The 17,913-nt window shown below is 32.5% G+C and overlaps 1 protein-coding gene across 1 annotated transcript in view; it reads left to right on the top strand.

The window, feature by feature from the left end:
* LOC111706251 (probable G-protein coupled receptor Mth-like 3) overlaps positions 1 to 17,913 on the top strand; it is a 65,942-nt gene that overhangs the window by 22,247 nt on the left and 25,782 nt on the right. Inside the window, exons 15-17 of the mRNA XM_023479078.1 lie at positions 718 to 809; positions 1,594 to 1,682; positions 4,574 to 4,640. Of these exons, the coding sequence (XP_023334846.1) occupies positions 718 to 809; positions 1,594 to 1,682; positions 4,574 to 4,640 (248 nt within the window). The remainder of the gene's footprint in view (positions 1 to 717; positions 810 to 1,593; positions 1,683 to 4,573; positions 4,641 to 17,913) is intronic.

Here is a 17,913-nt window from a genome sequence, read left to right as displayed (position 1 = left end):
CTCTGATTCTACATTTTTTTTCTTTTTCCAGGTCGATAGAAGAGACTGTTTACACTGTATACAGTGTATTACATTACATAATAATCTAGCACAAATTCAAAAAAGACTTTATGATTTTTGAATCGAACCAACTTTACCCCCCCCCTTTCTCTCTTCTTTTTCACAATACTACCGCATATCCTGTTCCTGTTAATTTTCGGAATTTCATTTTTGATGAAACAGCAGTTTTATACTTTCTGCCACAACCCACAGCACAGCTTCATATTCTCAATTTACTTTCACCAAATTACAATAAAAAAGAAATTGAATTTTTACCACAAACTAAGATTTTCTTATCTCTATAGTTTTGCAACCTAATGTAGCGGTTTTTAGATATTTTAAACTATGAATTATGTAGGATCAAATCAAGTTTTAAATATCTAAGGTTTTGACTATCAGGTTGTAAAGATAAAGGGATTGGAAAATTTGAGTTTATGACAAAGACTCAATTCCTTTTCTAATTCTGTTAGATCAAATATTCTAGATTTACTTCAGGTTCAAAGATATATAAGGGAATAGAAATTATGAGTTTGTGGCGTGAACTAAGTTCGTTTGCTTAAAATAACAAAAGTTTTTTTAATTATTTATATATTTTTTGATCACAATTTTGGTTCAACTATCGAAGATTGAAAGGTGTATGCATAAAATATTTATTTCTTTAAATTGTTGAATTTTTAGTAACGTTGGGAGCATATTTCTGGTAACATTGTACATAATAGTTGTGTACAACGCTAACATACAGTACAACACTTCGTACTGCGTTGGGACAGGTGATGTAATAATATGAATAAAATAAAAAATAAAAAATTGTTATTTTAAAAACTCTGTTCTTTTTGTTATTTATCTATCTATACTATTTATCTATCTATACTATTTATCTATCTATGCTATTTATCTATCTGTACTATTTATCTATCTATGCTATTTATCTATCTATACTATTTATCTACAATTCTTCAAAATCTAACACTCTCAGATCCGTGAAACAAAAACTCTTTTTGCCAAATTTTCGGTTTATTTAACCATCTTCAGGGCTTATTCTAAAAAACATACAAAATAATACTATTTATCTATCTATGCCATTTATCTATCTATACTATTTATCTATCTATGCTAATTATCTATCTATGCTTTTAATCTATCTATGCTATTTTATCTATTTACCTATTTGCCTACCTATGCTATTTTATCTATCTATGCTATTTATCTATCTATACTATTTATCTACCTATGTTATTTTATCTATCTATGCTATTTATCTATCCATAGCTGAAAACTTTAGAATGGGATATCCTTAATCCTGATTGGATAATTAATCTGGAGATTAAAAATGAGTGGAGAACAAGCAATATTTAATCTCGAGATTAAGAAAAAGAGTGGATTAAGCCTTAATCCCGATATCCACCATTCTAAAGTTTTCAGCTCATGTTATTTTATCTATCTACCTATTTATCTCTGAAATTATGTCTTAAATCTATTTAATTAGGCTATGAAATTATGTGTTTAATCTATTTAATTAGGCGATGAAATCATGTGTTTGATCTATTTAATTAGGCTATGTCGGGTACTTCTTATGTATGTCCATGTTTGCTTGGATGTCTGTTATGTGCTTTGATCTTTGTTGGACGTTTCTCAGAGCTAAGGTGATTTTCATTAGTATCATTATTATTGATATTATCATTTTGTAAATTCTCCACGCGCTTGTATTATTTATTCATGGAGGTCGCGTCTTTAATCTATACTAAGAAAGAAAAAAAAAACTATATCTATATATAATGTCTTCCAACGTAGCGCTAAATTTAGACTAATCAAATTATCTTTTTAGAGTTTCCAAATTCTGTTAGTTTATATCAAAACGTGCTATTTTCTCAGATTAGAGTTCTTATAATTCAGATTTTTATATATAAACTCTAATTCTTCTGTAGTCCGTAAAATAGATTCTACTAATTTTCGTTTTGTAAATTCATCTCAATGTATCTAAATGTGGAGTTACTCGTTCACATCTTCACTCGAATTGGTTTTAAATAACTTTGAACTATGTGAATATAATCGTTCCAGTTTTCAAATTATAAATTAAAATAAAAATATAAAAAAAATCAATCAACAATATAAATTTTTTTGTTTTGTTTTTGACAAATGTTAAAAAATATAAAAAGATCTTAACATTTTTCAAAAACAAAAACAAATTTTTTTCTATTTTTCCGACCATCTAGCCAATCAAAAAAAATGCAAAAATTTCCTAGAATTACTTTTTTCTTGAAAATAAAAAATGTCAAGGCGATATTGTCAAAAATGAGAGTGCTAGGTAAACAAAAAACCTGCCAGTTTAGGATTAAGTTTATTAATTTTAAAAATCATGATTTTAAATTAAACGTCTTTTTCAGAAATCTGAAAAACTCAAAACTCAAAGATTGCATTCATCAAGAAAAAGTAGTCAAATTTTATAAAAAAAATTGTTGAGTAACGTAAATATTTTGTTTGAAGCAAAACAAAAGGAAAAAAAGAAAAATCTCGAATGTCACCTAACCTCGTATTATGCTAAGTGGCAACACAGGATACTTCTTACTCACGGAGAACTCAGTTTATTTTACAAAATCAGGGATAAAGGAAATGACCTTTTGCTACAAACTCTAACTTGTTAGTTTCTTTATCTTTGCAACGCATTGTTGTGTACCTTTGATATTCCAAACTATGAATTTTGTTAGATGAAGTATCTAAGTTTAAAATATCAAAGGTTTTCACAATTAGGTTTCAAAGATAGAGAAATGAGAAAATTGGTGTGTGTGGCAAAAAGTCAATTCCTTTTATATTAGGAACTAAATGCATAATCTAACCCTACTTATCCTGACGTCTGGTTTCATGCCTGGTTCCCGGGGGAGGGGGTCAAATTGCCCCCTCCCCTTTACTTTCTTATTGTTATACAAATCTATAACATTTGACACATTTTTGGAAGTCCCTTGGGCTCAATTTCAATAATCTGGAGAAAAAATTCCAAATATTTTTTTGCGAAATGTAGTCATTAAGCAAAAATTGTGCAAAAAAAAATTGCGCAATTTGCAACAAATTAAACATTTTTGAAAAGCTCTTGACCCAGCAAATTTAAATATGCAAAAACATTTAAAAAATTTTTAAAACCTTAATGCGTTTTCAAGAAAAACTGAAAATGTGCAAATTCCAATTAAAGGCATCTGTGCAAAATTTCATTGCAAAAATTGTGCAATCTGATTGCTTTTGTTATAGGTTTCCAAATAGCTATAAAATGTTTAAATCCAATGACTGGAAGTAGGTCTATATATAGATTCGTTCTGGCATGTTCTGGCATGTTCTGGCATGTTCTGGCATGTTCTGGCATGTTCTGGCATGTTCTGGCATGTTCTGGCCTGTTCTGGCATGTTCTGGCATGTTCTGGCCTGTTCTGGCCTGTTCTGGCCTGTTCTGGCCTGTTCTGGCATGTTCTGGCCTGTTCTGGCATGTTCTGGCATGTTCTGGCCTGTGTTAGTTAGAAAAGTGAGAAAATGTTAGCTTCCTAGCTCAAATATAGAAAATGTTAGCTTCCTAGCTCAAATATAGAAAATGTTAGCTTCCTAGCTCAAATATAGAAAATGTTAGCTTCCTAGCTCAAATATAGAAAATGTTAGCTTCCNCCCCCCATTCTCAACAATTGTCAACATTTTCGTTTTAATTTTTGACATCATTACTATAATGAAAAAAGATTAATGAAAATAGATTCTAAACGAAATTTAGTCCAATTTTTTTATGTACTACCATATGTAAGATTTCAATATTTATCCAAATAAAATTTAAAAATTTTTTCTCTCAATTAAATTTGAAAGTTTTATATGGGATGATAATATCTGTCTGGGTAAACCATGGTTACTAGAGATGGGCAAGTTTGGTTTTTTTCTCATTTCGATCGTTCACCGTTCGTGAACGACCCATTGCGTATGTTATTTTTTCAAACGTTCAAAAAAATATTGATTTCGTTTGATCTCACAATTGTCGTTCATTTTCCACATTTTTCGATCGTCTTCTCACTAAACTATTGTTCGGTAAAATCGTTTGTTCAATAAAATAGTTTGTTCGGTTTGATCGTTTTAAAAATTTTGTTTAAAAATCGTTAACACAAGATATCCCTATCTTAAAAAAAAATGTTTTTCGAAAAAATCGTTCGTTCAGAAAAACCGCCAAGGTTTTTCAAAATATTTTGAATTTCTCGTTTTTTCGTTCGTGTCAAAAAAAAACAATGATTTATTCTTTTTTTTCTGAACGATCCAAGTCTATCGTTCGTTTTTTTCTGAATAACGCCTTTTTAACAAACAATTTCGTTCGTTCTCAAAATGTTTGTTTCTTGACAAAAAAGATGCCCAGCTCTACAAGTGTAAATTAAAGCGACCCTCCATTAGTAGAGTGTCATGTCCGATTCACCATGGTATCCTTTAAGTTATATATTTTGGTACTTGTGTACTCTTCAAATAAAAAAGAAATTATGATTCTAATTTTTTTTTACACTTTTTATATTTTATTATTTATCCAGGTTCCACGAAAAGGATCTCCAAATCTCAAGTTTTCAATCTACAGTCTTGTAGCCTGGGGGTTCGGAGGTATATTATATATGTAATTAGATGTAATCTCTGTTTGTCAGTTTGTTTGATTGTGTGTCCGATCATAACTCAGTCGCCCGGCCGCCCCCCCCCTAGTTGCGCCTCTGAACCCGTTGGCCGACTTGTCTCAAATTTTCATTGGGAAACTCTGGAGAACCACGGGAATGTTCTTAGCTTGGTTCTGAGATTCTAAATGAAGTAGGTCTACTTGTATAGGGAAAAATTGTGTGGGTAAAAGGCGGGAGTAGCTATAAGTACCTCGGGCAACGCTGGGTTCTCAAGCTAGTTCTGTAATATAAACCTGTAGTGTATGTATGTATGTCATACTTAATATACGTAGTGCGTTTTTAACATAGCGTCATTGTATGTATGTCCTGAAGTGTACGTATGGATGACGTCCTTGATATGCGTAGTGCGTTTTTAACATAGCGTCCTTGTATGTATGACCTGAGGTGTACATATGGATGACGTCCTTAATATACGTAGTGCGTTTTCAACATAGCGTCCTTGTATGATATTTGAAACATTTTAATGAAGAAACATCGTTCAACTCAGGCTCTTTTTGGTTTAGAAGTAAAATGTGCAATTGAATTGTATAGTATTGAATAGTATTGTATAGTATTGTATAGTAATGTATAATATTGTAAAGTATTGCATAATATGGTGTAGTATTGTATAGTATGGTATAGTATTGTATAGTATTGTATAGTATTGTATAATATTGTATAGTATTGTATAGTATTGTTTAGTATTGTATAGTATTGTATAGTATTGTATAGTATTGTATAGTATTGTATAGTATTGTATAGTATTGTATAATATTGTATAGTATTGTTGTATAGTATTGTATAATATTGTATAGTATTGTTGTATAGTATTGTATAATATTGTATAGTATTGTATAGTATTGTATAGTATTGTATAGTATTGTACAGTATTGTATAGTATTGTATAGTATTGTATAGTATTGTATAGTATTGTAGTGCTTTTTGGAGAAAGATTAATCCTTAAAGGGAACGTTTTTTAGGGATTTTACTTGAGAGATACACCTTGCGGACAAAAAATCGTCGTTATAGTTTGTAATATCTAAATGGTTGATTTTAAATTTAATTGAATTTTTTATGATCTGAATGGAATAATGCAACTTTGTAAATTTGAGTGAACGATACGCTCATAGGTTTACGATATAGGTATAAGACGTTTTTATTCATTTTCTCCTTATATACAGAACAGATAAGAATAAAATTAGTAGCGATATAGATCGATATTGAATTTAGTTTTCACGAACACTCCATTTAACTTTCTTTAACTTTGTAAAGATCAAATATCTTTATTAACTTTTCTATTATTCAATTACCCACGAAGGTTAATGGAAATAATTTTCCCTTAATTTATCTTTCTTCATTTTTATCCCAAATAAGGACAAAAGATATTTTTTTTCATATATTCCCGGGGGAAGGGAGGGACTTATAATATAAATATAAATAAAATATAAAAAGCACTTAGTAGTTCGGCATTGGTGACTTTGTATAGTGTTGCAAATTTCATTATACTCTCTGGTAGTAGATTTATTAAATAACGTCGCTCCCCCATTCCCTGTGAGAATATACAGATGAATATATTTTGAATTCAGAATAAAAATGAAAAAACATGAAAAACCAATCAAATTATAAATTCCATAAATTAGAAAGATTTTAAAACAAATCTAGAAAGCAAAATTAACTCAGCTGCACCAGAATGCACTTTTTAGATGCAGTTAATTTTAAAAATCACAAATTTCGTCCATTTTCGTAAAATTTTCGTTCAATAAAAATCAAAACTTTTTTTTTACTTTTTAAGTTTGTAGTTGAACTATCCCCCAATGAAACCAAGATTTACTAAAACCAACTTAATTAAAGGGGACTGTAAGCGTCATTTCTTCGTGACCCTCTATGCAAATATCTTTTGAATCTATTACAACAGTTTGTTCAAACAAGTTAGCCAGCTACAGTTTTGCGCGATCTTTCCACAATTGCAAATGGAAACCCTACCTTTGAACCTTTGACTGTTCATCGAGCAAAGAAAGCTCTTTGTTTAAATATTAGAGTATCCAACGAAATTAGTGAGAATCTGACAACATTGGTCAGTCTAGTTTGAGGGTACCGTTGTGAATCTTGCATTGCCATCTTTGCATGGAGGAGCTTGAAATCACGCTTACAGTCCTTTTAAGGTTAAAAGAGTTCAACAGAAAGTACATCCTGCATGCAGTATACTAGGTTCTTTGAAAGATTTCTAGAATTAGAGGATTAAGTCTAAATGGCCATATTGAATCTTCTTTACAGTACTTAAGACTTAAGTACTTAAAAAGTATTTTTACTTCTTTCATTTGAAGTTTATAATAATTTTTCACAAATCTTTGGTAAAATAGATTATATAAAGTGTCTGTCTCTGCACTCCACAGACACGGGTAAAATAGATTCTATAAAGTGTTTGTTTCCGCACTCCAAAGACACGGGTAAAATAGATGCTATAAAGTGTCCATCTCAGCTCTCCATAGACACGGGTAAAATAGATTATATAGAGTGTCTGTCTCCGCACTCCACAGACACAAGTAAAATAGATGCTATAAAGTGGTTGTTTCCGCACTCCAAAGACACTGGTAAAATAGATGCTATAAAGTGTCCGTCTCAGCTCTCCATAGACACGGGTAAAATAGATTATATAGAGTGTCTGTCTCCGCACTCCACAGACACAAGTAAAATAGATGCTATAAAGTGGTTGTTTCCGCACTCCAAAGACATAGGTAAAATAGATGATATAAAGTGTCCGTCTCAGCTCTCCATAGACACGGGTAAAATAGATTATATAGAGTGTCCGTCTCAGCTCTCCATTGACACGGGTAAAATAGATTATATAGAGTGTCTGTCTCAGCTCTCCATTGACACGGGTATAAAAGATTATATAAAGTGTCTGTCTCCGCACTCCACAGACACGGGTAAAATAGATTATATAAAGTGTCTGTCTCAGCTCTCCATAGACACGGGTAAAATAGATTATATAGAGTGTCCGTCTCAGCTCTCCATTGGCACGGGTAAAATAGATTATATAGAGTGTCCGTCTCAGCTCTCCATTGACACGGGTATAATAGATTATATAAAGTGTCTGTCTCCGCATACCACAGACACGGGTAAAATAGATTATATAGAGTGTCCGTCTCAGCTCTCGATTGACATGGGTATAATAGATTATATAAAGTGTCTGTCTCCGCATACCACAGACACGGGTAAAATAAATTATATAAAGTGTCTGTCTCAGCTCTCCATAGACACGGGTAAAATAGATGATATAAAGTGTCCATCTCCACACTCCACAGACGTAATAATGCAAGGTTATAAGAGTTTAAAGGTAAATACTCTGGATGCGCTCCGATGGACAGAAAATGTAGTCTTTCTAACAACAGACACACAAATACCTATCATGACGTCACAGATATTTGATTAACTGATTGGAGTTTGTTTTCAGTTTATAGACGAGTTAGTACCAATACTTGAAACAATTTTTTAAAATCCCTTAAAAAGTCACAAAGTGAGATTAAGACACTTTGAAAGATTATTTAATTTTTTAGAGAGTCGTGAGAAATTGTCTTAAACATTATTTGATTAAATAATCAAATAAAAATAAACATGGTTTGTTCAAAGATCAAAAATAAGTATAGTTTATCTAAAGGTCATAATTAATTAGGGTTCATCTACCTAAAAATAATAAAACTAACATGTTCTCTTGAAAGATAAAACAAAAAATATATTTTGATCAAAGATCATAAATAAGTAGGGTTTATTTAAGGATCGAAAATGTACATGGTCACAAATTAGTATGGTTCATATAAAGAAAGAAAGCCGATATGATTTCTTACGTTTCTTCAAACGTCACAAATAAATAACGCTTTTTCGATGATCAAATTAATATGGCTTCTACTAAATCAAAAAGAATATCGTTTCTGAAAGGGACTGTAAAGGAAAAATGAAAGGGGGTATAGGCTGAAACCTGAACGATACCTATACACCTATCTGATGTTCTTTTCTTGAGAAATAAATATAAAACTGTGTCAAATTTATACGAAAATTCATATAATTGCAATTTTTATAAAAGTTGTAGTATTAAACAGATCATATTTAACAAATACTTAACCAATATGATACTGATCATGTGACCAGTATACTGCTCTGCCATTTGCTGAAGTTCTGGTGACGTAATACAAACTATACAGACTATATGTAATAATATTATCAATTATATCTATTAAAAATGAAAAATGAAAAAATTAAATTATAATAGGAGCAAACCTGAGATTCTCAGGTTCCTGTGGGATAAACTCGTTTTCAGATTAGTTACGTATTTGCTGAAAATGATCAGTTTAAACCTACTACTTTTATACAAAATTGTAAACATATGAATTTTCGTATAATTTTGACACAGTTTTATATAAATTTCTGAAGGCAGAAACATCAGATAGATATCTTATATGTATCGTTCAATGCCTGAGATTCTCAGGTTTCATCCTATACCCCCTTTCATTTTTCCTTCACAGTCCCTTTAACAGATCGAAATATATCTGGTTTATTCAAAGATCAAAAACTAAAATGATTTCTTCAGAGATCAAAATAAATATATCTTCTTCAAAGTCAAAAAAATTGTTGTATTCAAAGATTAGAAATAGATCAAAAATAAATATGGTATTTTCAATGATGGATAGATAAATCTTGCCTCTCCAAATATCAAAATAATTTATTTTCACACTAGAAAGATTACTGGAAACAAATACGAAAATAACACAAATAAAGATTTTATTTGCTGGAACAATCAAACATTTAGAAAAGATTTTTACTTATAAATACATTTTAGAATTGAATATTATTTGTATTTGCTTATTAATCCTATAAAGATGTAATTTGTATTATTCTTTAGAATAATCAGTGACGTCATAAGAGGCATTTGAGTCTCCATTGATACAAAGACAACATTTTTCATGCATTGGAGCACATCCAGAGTATATAACCCTATACTCTATAACCTTGTAATTATGTGACTTTTAACTTATAGACTAGCAAGTAAAGAATCATTCATCGGAGTTGAAGCCTTACTGAGTATTAAAGAATTTTTAGCATTACTAGAAGTCAAACACGGTATGTCAAATGGGTTGAATCATGCAGTAAATCTTAGCACAGGAATTGTAATACAACAAGAAGTGACAGAGTCTTGCTCAAAACAAGAAGTGAGTCATATACCAGAAGTCAGAGAAAGAAAAGAAGGAGACAAGATTTTTGGAAAAACCATGCTACCAGAAAAGCAAGAATCAGGCCAAGAAAGAATACTCCAAGAAAATACTCATAGTTTATGAGACAGTATCCAAGCAATATGCATGCAGAAAGATGAAAATAAAACATTAGCAGAAATGATAAATTGTGAAAAGCTTCAAGTTAGATGAAAACGGAATCTTAAACCAAGATGAAAAGTTGGAAGAGGAAACAGTCAAACTGTTTGTGGATAAGTTTTCTGGTCTGGCGGAAAATCTGAAACATTTTGGAGAAACAGATGTTTTAGAATTCCGTATAAATGATAAGAGATCATAGAAGATGAACGTAGAATACCCTCTAAAAATGAAGATAACTTTTGCAGTAGATCTAGAAGGGGATCCAGCAGAAATTGCTAAGGAGAGGCAGAAGTTTGGTGGATACCCGTCTGCTAAACACTGCAGGAATCTAGAGAAGTAATAAGATCAAGAGAATAAGCATCAAGATCAAGAGAAGCATCAAGATCAAGAGAATAAGTATCAAGATTAAGAGAAGAATCAAACTCAAGAGAAGTATCAAGATCAAGAGAAGTATCAAGATCAAGAGAAGTATCAAGATCAGAAGAAGCATCAAGATCAAGAGAAACATCAAGATCAACCCTCTACTATAAACAGCATGAAACAAGAGAAGCATCAAGATAAAGAGAATAAGCATTAAGATCAAGAGAAACATCAAGATCAAGAATAGCATCAAGATCAGGAGAAGCATCAAGATCAAGATAAGCATCAAGATCAAGAGTAACATCAGGAGAAACATCAAGAGCAAGAGCATTACATGACGATAAATATGCTGATAATAAACATAGAGAAACAAATACCTAGAGCAGAAACAAAGTCGGAAGAAAGAAATCAAGATCAAGAGATACAAGAAAAGCAAATTAAAAGGGGAAGAGAAATTGCAGAACTAATGAAGTTAAGAAAAGAGAGAAAAATCAACAAAAAAATGAAGACAGAGAGAAAAGAAAAATTAGGGCAGTTTAAAGTGATGATATGAAAAAAGATCAAGGGAAATGATATGCATAGCTATTTGAGAAAACCAAACCATTCAGCTGTAGAAACAAAATTCAAAAATAAAAGGACAGTTGCATACATAAATTCCACAGCTGTATCCAGAACAAATGCGGAGTTAGACAAGCACAGCAAGGACAGTAAGAAAATTAATCCGGTTCCAGAGAATCAACTGGAAAGTTCAGAGACGCAAGCAGCAAATAGGAAAGGATTACAAGCAAGTCTTACAGTTCTAAAAACAGGTTCCAACCCTCATACCCTCACAGCTCTAGCTGAGAACGATGTTAACACGAATGACGACGTAGAAAGGGAGTACAGAGGCAAGGCAAATCAGCTGGAACAGAAGTATAGGAAACTAACAGGATTAGAGAAGAATCAAATTGGAAAAAGATAGATGAATCAAATCAAACAAGACCAAACCTGGATAAGGACACAAGGACGGAAACAAGAAAAATCTTCGAAACAGTAGGAAAATTGCACAGAAAAAGGCTTAAGAAAACTTGGAGCATCTAGGCAAGCAAGAAAAATACCTATTTGGTTTGAATGGCAGCTTTAGACGAGATAATGACGGGATCCAGCAGGAATCAATTATAAGGAACCAATGGCAAGGGATGATGGTACCAACACGGGACAGAAGCATATACAAAGTGGAACAGCACCACCAAGATAGAGAGAGTGCTCATATAGCGCCAGCAAGCAAGAAAGGCAGAAGGTTAAAAGTGGTCAGTTTCAGCCAAGAACCAGACAAGGGTCATCATTTTCTGAAAACACCAAGAACTAGAAGGAGTGAGACAATTTCTGAAATGATGTCACACACAGTAATGTTGTTGCCCTGGTTCTTCTGGCAGAATTTGAGTTTGGAGAACGCCTCAGATTGGAAGGAAAACAGCCATCATCTACGGGTAGGGATGTTAATGTTTTCATTTTTTTTTTAAACTTTCGTTTCGTTAGGAAAACAACAACAAAAAACGAAAACGAAAAGATTGTTTTTAAAACGCTATTTTTTTTTAAAAGTTTGTTTTTCAAAAACGGTTGTTTTCAAAACAATCGTTTTGCAAAATGATTGTTTTTTTGAGGCTCGCTGTTTCATTAATGATCGATAACAAAGAACCTTTGTTAACGATTGTTAAAGACAACCCTTTGTTAACAATTGTTAACGACAACCCTTCATTAACGATCATTAATGAAGAGATGAGGAGAGAGGAAACAGCCCTGAAGGGCATCAGTACTTATCATTGAGCAGTTTTAAAGAAAATCTCAAGAACTTTTAGCTCCCCAACAACTATTTACCTTCATATAAGACAACATTCGATAAAGTTGCATGTAATTTTTTTTTTCAAAAACGATAGTTTTTCAAAAACAACAGTTTTTATAAAGCTCATTGTTTAAAAATCGTTTACAAAAACAATTAACAACCCTATCTACGGGTCTATGACAGTAAAGACAGTTAATCCTATTCTAACAATAATTAACACAAATGTGTAAAAAGATTAACAAGATAGCCAAGACAGAAAAAGAGCAGAGCAGATTGGTCAGTTAACACAAGTATAGACAGTTTGATGCAGTAAGACAGAAAAGATACTTGGAGGAGCGGGGGAAGGCAGGCGGCCATGAGCCACCACTATTTCCCCTTCCGTACCACCACATTTGACTCTTCCGGGCAAAACTACTTTTTTAAATGGTATATTTAGGGCCTTTAAAGTGTGATTTTTAAAAATCCAGCCGCGTCACGCAAAAAAGCACAACTCAAACCATTTTTTCAATTCTACTTAAGATTGATATTTTGTGTGTTGAATTCTTAAACAGTTTTACAATGAAATTTTTGACAAATTTGATTGAGTATTGCATCTTGAAATATCACAAAGTCTAATGATTATTCAATTTTTGACTTACGGAAGGGGAAATAGTGGTGGCTCATGGCCGCCTGCCTTCCCCCGCTCCTTGGAGCAATAATGTAAGAAGTCAAGAGGTAAACACAAAGAAGATGTACAGCAAGAAGATGTACAGAAAGAAAATGTACGGCAAGAGCAGAAGTGTCATAATCAGTAAAAACAAGAGTGCAACACTGTTCAAGTGCTAACAACCTCCCTCATTTCAGAACAAAAGTGCCAAGATGTTCCCAAGCAGAAGTGCCAAACTGAGTATCGAAACAAGTGCCAGACTTAATACAGACACCAGTGTAACACTAACTATAACGAAAAGTATACCATCAAAGAAGAGAAGGACTATAGGACGGGATACAGTATTCTAAGACACAAGAACAGAACTTCGGCATGATACAAGAGAACCAGTTGGAGACCATGAAAGGCAAACTGTGTCAGTTGGTGTTAAGGAGCAAGTGCTATGATAACTCCAAGAAGTAGTACAATAGCATGAAGACGTCTGTGAAGAAGATCATCCATGAGAAGGAGTGCGACATCGGTACTGATCACCAGTGCAAGGTTGGAAATGTCCAGCAATGTAAACAGGTTCCTCAACAAGAGAAGGTTAGAGAATGCAACCTGGTAAACAATCTTGTCTGCAATGGTATCCATGGTGATGAGGTGATGAGGTGATGAAGTGATCTCATTTGTAATTACAAATTCGAATTTCTCAGGACATTTAGTAAATGTAAGTGGTGTTTTATTGACTGATGAAACAACCTTTTTTTAAAAAAGTGAATTTACAAGATTTAATAAAATAAACTTCTCAGAAACTTTACCTTTGACTTTCCGATAAGAGAAAAATGTTGAAAAAACATTTGGAATTTTTCTGTTGAGCTTTATTGAGATATTTCTAAATTCCGCTCAATTCAGCACAATGCAAAATTGAAAATTGCTCAGCATTGAATAAAAAATAGATAATATCTTGATCAATTTCCTTTCAACTTTCTTATACCCATTATATCCACAGATATGATTAGATTTATAATTAATAATACTTTTCAATATAATTATAAGAAGGTTTTTACTTGATCGGTTCTTTTCGAATAAAAGACGAATTAATATTTTCGTTGTTACTTCGACTTAGGCCTACATGGTATTCATTAGCATAATCTTTAACCATTTTACCTTTTCTTTGTAAACAAACTGCTAAACCAGTTTCTAGCCATTGAAACCGAGTTCAATGTGTATGCCAGGTTTCTTTTTTGTACAGTAAGTAAATTCTCTTCCGGCCCACCCTTAAGTTTGCCTACAGTTACAAAGAACTAAGAATGTATTAAAAAAAATGTTCATCCTTTGTGGGTATCCCTTTATTTTATATCAGTTTTAATACTGGTGTATACAAGAGTATAAAAACAAACACAAAACAGGTTTCAAACTTTACAATTGTAAAATTGTGTGATATATATTTAACGAGATGTTCTACTGGTAAAAGATATAAAACATAATTTTGCTGTATAGGCTAGTTTAGACTGATATTCAATTTATATTTGTTAGTTATTATTCTACTGTTTAATTCTTTTTTAACTATTTAACTGGAAACAAATATCTATAAATAGTAAATATAAAGCATATCTATAAATAGTAAATATAAAGCATATCTATAAATAGAAAATATAATACATATCTATAAATAGTAAATATAAGGCATATCTATAAATAGTGTATATAATACATATCTATAAATAGAAAATATAAAGCATATCTATAAATAGTAAATATAAAGCATATCTATAAATAGTAAATATAAAACATATCTATAAATAGTAAATATAAAACATATCTATAAATAGTAAATATAAAACATATCTATAAGTAGTAAATATAAAACATATCTACAAAGAATCTGTTCTTTGTAATTATTTTGAATGTTATAATTTCAACATGCATACTGACTGACTGACTGACTTATAGATATTAAGCCCGGGTCACTGCAGAACGAGCTGTAGCTATGACTTGACAGCTGAGCTGAAGCTCTAGACAAAGCTTTTATGGTTTATTAGTCAATAAGCACCTAGCCAATTCAAACCTTACGTGTGAATTCTAGTTGCTGCAAAATTTCATCTGATCATACCGCATATAAGATTTAGCTCCGACTTCACAGCCAAATCACAGCTAATGGGAATAAACTGGAAGCCATTATTTACAGAAGCCTATTGAAATTGGAACCTTTTTTTAGCCTTAAAAAAAGTATGAAAGATTAAATATAATATTTTGTTGTTTTGTTGTACTTTTACAGTTTACCAAGAATAGTTAATTTTGTTTGCAAAACTAAAAGAAAATTGATTTAACTTATTTTGCGTTAAATTTTAAATTGTTAATATACAAATATATAACTTAAATATATATGTGCTGTTTGAGGAAATGGAAGGGGGGGAGGCGTCGGTCCAGGGGAGTATGGCGAATTTTGAAGAATCAAAAAAAATTGGAAATTGCATACTGCTCATCTGCACAAAATTCTAAAACTTAAACTTTATTTAGAAAAATGTTTCGACAAAATATGATATAATTTTAAGAATTTTTTATATATTTAATTTTTCTGTAAATATGTTTAGTAGTTGGATATGTTTTGTTTAATATTGTAGCAGGAAAGTGATGGATTGATCTTTCCTGCGATCATAAATAGTATTTTTTCCTTCTTTCCATCATTTTCAGTTTCTCACCCCCCACCCCTTCTTCCATCCCTCGTCAGATCTAACGGATTTATTCTTGTTTGTGTTTAAATTCTATAAATAACCAAAGCCATGCGGAGAAACCGTTATCCCAGAAACCGGGGGCTGGTGGGTTAGCCGGCCAGCTCAGGGGGAGGCTAGGGTTAAATGCGAACCCAGGGTGGAGCGAAATCTGGGGAAAAAGAGTTAGTTGGTCGTCAGCTCCCTTAAACTGAGGTTCCCTTGAAGATTCCCCATCACTCTGAAACTGCTTCAATTCATAATATTTTATTAGTATAGTATCAACCGTTTCATTTTTGTATCTTTGTAAATAATAAATTGTAAGAAAAACGGACTCGTTGAATATTAATTAATACAAGTGTTTGCACCTTTTATTTTCTTTCATATACAATATGGTGACAAGTTCAAAAATTGGAAGCCCAAATAGCAACACTCGTTTTTAATAATATTCGGCGAAATAGTTTTCTAGCATTTCGGCACACCCTAACCAAAAGCTAGAGTACAATCGGTAAGCTTGCGCGGACCGCGGCATTGAAAATAGACGCCAACTCATTCTATAGCACAGTTAACAGTTACTTTTCAAATTGTGAACATTTTACTGAAATTCCAAGGTAAAACAATTTTATTTTTATTTTGTTTAACAAATTATAAGTTTATGAGTATGGCGAAATATTTTCATCAAGCTTTAATATTTTGTTTCGACAGATTAACGTAGTTAAAATGACGCTAGTTAAGTAACATGTTAGAGACACAGACGGATAAAATGTTTTTTAAAATCCAACGTATTATTCAACCGTACTCCATTCTTATATTCTAGGATGGAGAACAACGTCCCTGAACAACGGGGGCCTGGAGGTAGACCTGATTGGTTCCTCAGCTGGCTGAAGGAGGTGTTTTTGCCAGCATCGCGCGATCCATTTGCATCGCAAATTGAGCAGTTTGAGAATGCAGTAGAGCAAATCTCGAATATTGATGAAGCGGTTAAAAAGTCATTAACCACAACCCTGTCCACGGAGGCGAGAATCATCTTGCAGAAAGAAGATGACAAGTCGAAAGTGCAGCAGTTGCTCAAAACTCAAGCCCTGGCTATTGATGATGCAGTATCCCCTATGCAATGGAACCAGTTAACAGAATCAGAGGCAAAAATCATCTCCAGAGTTGTGGAAAATATTCAACAACAAGATTTCTCTACTAAATCCAACAAACACTGGTCTATTCATTTCTCTGACTTATTCGATAAGTTTTTTATTTGCCAGTAGAGTAGGCCGTATCGCTGTTGTTTATAATAGTTGCTCCACCAGTTTGAAGCAACGTCTCCTGGCGCTAGATGTTGGTAAAGAAGCTCAGAAGGACTCCTACTCTTATCTAAGCTTGCTGCAACTTATAACAACAGTAGTTCACAGCCCTGTGTCCAAAGACGAAGCGATGATGAATATATATAAAGGTTTCCGCCAAGCTAGCTCAGAATCAGTCCAATCATACCTGCAGAGAGTACGTGATACGGCTGAGGAGGCCTATGGCCCCAGTTCTGGTTGGACAATGTCACAAGCGTCTCTCCTGCTTAAGAAGATATGTGAGGGTTTAAATTCCTCAGAGCTGGCTAAGCTGACAGCGTCCATAGTGATTTCTGTTCCGTTCCAGTGGAATACGTTATGCGACTCTGTTATCCAGTTCCAGCAAAGAGTAAAGCCGGCCCAGCCTGACCCGAATGTTAATGCAGTTCAGCAAACTCCAACCAGAACTCCAGTCTGTTTCAAGTGTGGCGCGGCTCACTACATGCGTGACTGCAGAATTTTAGTTTGTAAGTACTGCGGACAGAACCACAAGCATTTTAATATGTTTAGTAGTTGGATATGTTTTGTTTAATATGTTTAGTAGTTGGATATGTTCTGTTTTAATATGTTTAGAAGTTGGATATGTTTTGCTTTAATATGTTTAGTAGTTGGATATGTCTTGTTTTGATATGTTTCGTTGGATTAATATGTTTTGAGTGTGGTCCTAAATCCATGTGAGGTTTATACACATAATAAAAATGTTAAAATCATTGAATCAGAAAATTAGTTTACTGCAAAGGATATTTTTATATTTTCTTTTCTAAAGCCTTCACAGTAAAATGTAATGCATATTTTATTCTCAATACAGATGGTTTCAAGTAAGAAAGTTGATATTCATACAGTTTTAATGCAAACTCAAATTATTACCTTGAAATCTTATTGTAAATTGTTTAGTATATGTATTTTTCTGTGCAATGCAGCGCTTAACCATAAACAGCCCACCCCCTTATAGTTTTTTGTCCTAGCACTCTCATTTTTGACACAATAACCGTGAAATTTTGTGACTTT

The sequence above is a fragment of the Eurytemora carolleeae genome, unplaced genomic scaffold (genome assembly GCF_000591075.1).
Source record: "Eurytemora carolleeae unplaced genomic scaffold, Eaff_2.0 scaffold725, whole genome shotgun sequence".
In the NCBI taxonomy this organism is placed as follows: domain Eukaryota; kingdom Metazoa; phylum Arthropoda; class Copepoda; order Calanoida; family Temoridae; genus Eurytemora; species Eurytemora carolleeae.
The sequence above is the reverse complement of the archived record's forward strand: the minus strand, read 5'-3'. Positions and strand labels throughout refer to the sequence as shown.